This window comes from Trichoderma evansii, assembly GCF_050947405.1.
Source record: "Trichoderma evansii strain SZMC 28006 chromosome Unknown GGI43scaffold_13, whole genome shotgun sequence".
Classification (NCBI taxonomy): domain Eukaryota; kingdom Fungi; phylum Ascomycota; class Sordariomycetes; order Hypocreales; family Hypocreaceae; genus Trichoderma; species Trichoderma evansii.
Genome location: NW_028145193.1, coordinates 817,490 through 820,986, shown reverse-complemented (window position 1 = coordinate 820,986; position 3,497 = coordinate 817,490). Strand labels below are relative to the sequence as shown.

Here is a 3,497-nt window from a genome sequence, read left to right as displayed (position 1 = left end):
TGGTAAAGTAGCCTTGATCAGCACAGCCGTTCATGCTACGCTGCAGACTGAGTCGTATCATGTTGTAGAGTGAAATTATAATTTCAGTGACGTATATTAATTCTATTTCGCTTAGCTTTAGAGAGTCCAAGTAAAACTCATTAAGCTTCAGACTTTTAGACAGAGCATAATCATATGTTGTTAGACCTCGTTTAATTATCCACATTTATTTCATAGTATTTCCGTGCATAGCTGAAAAGATTATCTGTCGCATCGTGCCGATTATTTACCTATTGTTGTTGTATGGTCTCGAGCTTAATATTTTGTGTTTTTTAACCTGTAGAGCAAGCTGTAGGAGAACACCTTTTTTTCGTTGTTATTACTGCTGCTGCTATGCGACTATGAGAGAAGTGAGTATGTTGCTCTTGGTACGCAATAGTATCTAGGACCACGACCGTACACGCCTGGTAGAAAAGTAACCTGAACGATCAAAGCGATGGGTCCTTATCTCTCTGGGGCGCCTTAAATGTTTCTCTTATTTTTTTGCAATGTTCCTCATGTAAATTGAACATGATATTAAGCCAACTAGGGTAGATGTGGGCGGATTACATTAACAGACTTTCCTGTAAAGCGCTATAATTTGGCTCTCGCTCTAAGTACTCTTGAAGCATTTGGAGCTGATCTGGATGACTTCCTCCATATTCCAAAATTTTGTATCGGAAACGATCCCAAGCGTCTCTGTTGTATAGATCTTTTGCAAAAGCTTCTTGAAAGACATCTTGGGCGTATGCTAGGCAGCTAACGGTAGTAATTTTGTCAGTTCTCACTATACCCACTTCAAGAATAGAGTTCAGTAAAAGTCCTACCTCAGATAGCCATAGTATCCCATGTCATATCCGCTCAAGAGGTGTCCGAATGTCGCTTGTTCATGGCCAATGTTCCGTGAACGTGTCATATCAAAGCCTTCGATCTCTTCTCGTAGGTCATACCAGAGCTTGCCCAAGTCAAGTTTTTCTATTTCTTCGTGCGTTTGGGGGTTGTGGATTTTGAGATCAAAAAATGATACAACCCTGGAAGAGTAAAGACAGATCCTTTTAGTAAAGCTATCACGCTATATATGTGAATCAGAGACTTACAGAATGTGCAACAGCCTGAGCCCACGATGTGTATTTCTGGACTTAACGATACTTTCTACTAGATCATCTGGTATCTGAGAAGGCGGGTCTGGTGCTTCAGGATGCTTTTCGTGCCACTCAGACGGATATTGTGGGTTAAGACGCGTATAATGGCAGCTGAGGTGCTTCAAAATTTGGCGATCCCAGCACCAATTCTCCAGTAATGTGCTTGGCATCTCTCCAAAGTCAACAGGAAGTCGAGTGCCATGAAATCGTGAGAATTTCGTACGAGAGATTAAGTCGTGGATTCCGTGGCCAAGCTCTGTATTTTCTGAATGTCATTATCTGAACGTCTCACTATTAGATCATCAGACGCAGCATCGTACCATGAAATAGTGTTATCACCTCGCGATGCTTGAGTAGAACGCAACTGGACTCATTTGAGTGTGGAAAACTACACATGAGCACCGTAGCTGGGAAGTTTCGAGTGCCATCTGATTTTAAATATCCCTAACATTGATGTTAAAACTCGGAGAACGCTTAATTGTATTGAACTTTCTCTTACACATTCAATATTGACATTTTGTGAACCTTTATACTTGTTTTCGCGCCATAGGATATCGAAATAGAGGAATCCAATAAATTCTCTTTCTTTATCATCCCAAGCTTCCCAAATTTGAACGTCTTCGTGCCATATCCACGCTGGGTCTAGATGGTCTGAAGGAATTTGTGTGAACTTTAGTCCAAGAAAAGACTCAAAAAGCCTCAGCATCGCTAAAATAGTATGCTCCAGAGGAAAGAATTGCGATATCTCTGTGTCGTCAATTTGCGACCGCAAGCTGTGGATGCGCTTGTAATATTCAAGATCCCAAACGTAAAACTGGGAATTATCAGAGAAATTATTGTCGCTAATTTTTACTTCACTTGCAGTATTCTCCATCTGGAGAAGATGTTCATTGCGAGTTTGTCGCAAGGCCTGTAGCTCATTCCTTCCATGTGGAACTAGCGATTGTTTCAAGCGTTCGAGGAATTGCTCAACATACTTTGTTGATTTGATGGCACGGTTTTGAATACGAAAGGATCCATGACTGTCATATCCTAGCAACCTCGCTTGAGAATCCCGCATGATAATGATATTTCGAAGAATGTCCACGTTGGCAGGAACTTTTGCCTCCTCAGCCAGATACATTTTTTCGCGCGTTTCTGACTTATGGGCTCGGGTCATGACTGTTTTGTAGCCGCCGTTGGCAAATGGAACAAATCGCTGGCCATTGTTTTCATCACGCCCCATGGTCCAGCTCTTCATATCAGATTCTGGGACGCCGATCAAATCTGCTTCGTCAATCCACAAGCCAGCATTATTCGTTTTTAAATTATTATTATACTGCTTTCGAAGTTGGTCAATATCAGATCTTTTACTCAGATATTGCTTGATTGTTTGCTCATCGGCCAAGCCGTGCCCAGCAGAAATGAAATCACGTAGCTTGAACCGCATCCAAAGCCTTGATTCTGGATCCAGTTCTTCGTCCTTATCAGCGGCTGCTTGCAAAAGCGCAAAGAGATCTGCTCGACTGTACCAAGCAGACTCAGTATCATTAAACAGCCTGTCTGCTGCGTTCACAGCATCCTGTGTCTCTTGATCGGGTGCAGCGTAGCTAAGTAACCATATCATTCCGAGCTGACCCTGAGTCTCATTCGCAACCTCAGCCCACGGCTGGAATACATTGGCAAAACATGCTGAAGATTGAGTGACTGTATTGATAATGTTTTCTCGCATATGGTGAAATTTTGAAATGATTTTCTCCATCGTTGGCACGATCTCCGATGAAGCCAAGACTGAGGGTGGACTTGGCTTGTCCATTTTAATGCTTGCCATTAAAGTGGGGAGTGTTATTAGCTATAAAGACAAAGGTGATATTTTGCTGTTGCAATGTATAAATATTTCGTCTCTGTATCGAGAGAAGAGGGGAAGTAGCAGATTTGCGGCCTTTTATCCGTGTATGCTACCCGCACTATCGTTGGGAGCTACAGGATTTGAAGCCCACCCGTCAAGGCCCTTTGACGTAAATAACTAATAGATGCTGTATCCTGAACCTAATACGATGCATTGGTTTAATGTACTTTTTAATTTGTTATATTTCATTTTCCTGGTACCTTTCGAAACCCATGTAAATCAAGATCTTATGCCGCTGAGTTGGCTTGTAATGCTGCCAAAATATCGCTCAGAGTATTTGTAGCGATTCGGCTACTCAATATCGTTAAACGTAGTATCAAAAGCAGGTTGCTATCGCGTGACCTTCGCAAAGTACTGCGACCAACACAGCTTAATCAGGGATGCTGCATATTCGTTTATTTGCACTGTATAAACAAACCTAGAAGCTCCTTCGCTGTTAGGAATTCTGC

General features: G+C 42.1%; 1 protein-coding gene across 1 annotated transcript; it reads right to left on the bottom strand.

The window, feature by feature from the left end:
* Window positions 1-394: 394 nt before the first annotated feature.
* GGI43DRAFT_83065 (M3 family metallopeptidase) lies at window positions 395-3,056 on the bottom strand. Its single transcript, XM_083210375.1, has 5 exons — window positions 1,660-3,056; window positions 1,481-1,604; window positions 1,116-1,416; window positions 846-1,049; window positions 395-777 (listed from the first exon to the last, which is right to left on the bottom strand). The coding sequence occupies exons 1-5, from the start codon at window positions 2,968-2,970 to the stop codon at window positions 585-587; spliced, it is 2,133 nt and encodes a 710-aa protein (XP_083059620.1). The 5' UTR covers window positions 2,971-3,056; the 3' UTR covers window positions 395-584.
* Window positions 3,057-3,497: the final 441 nt, after the last annotated feature.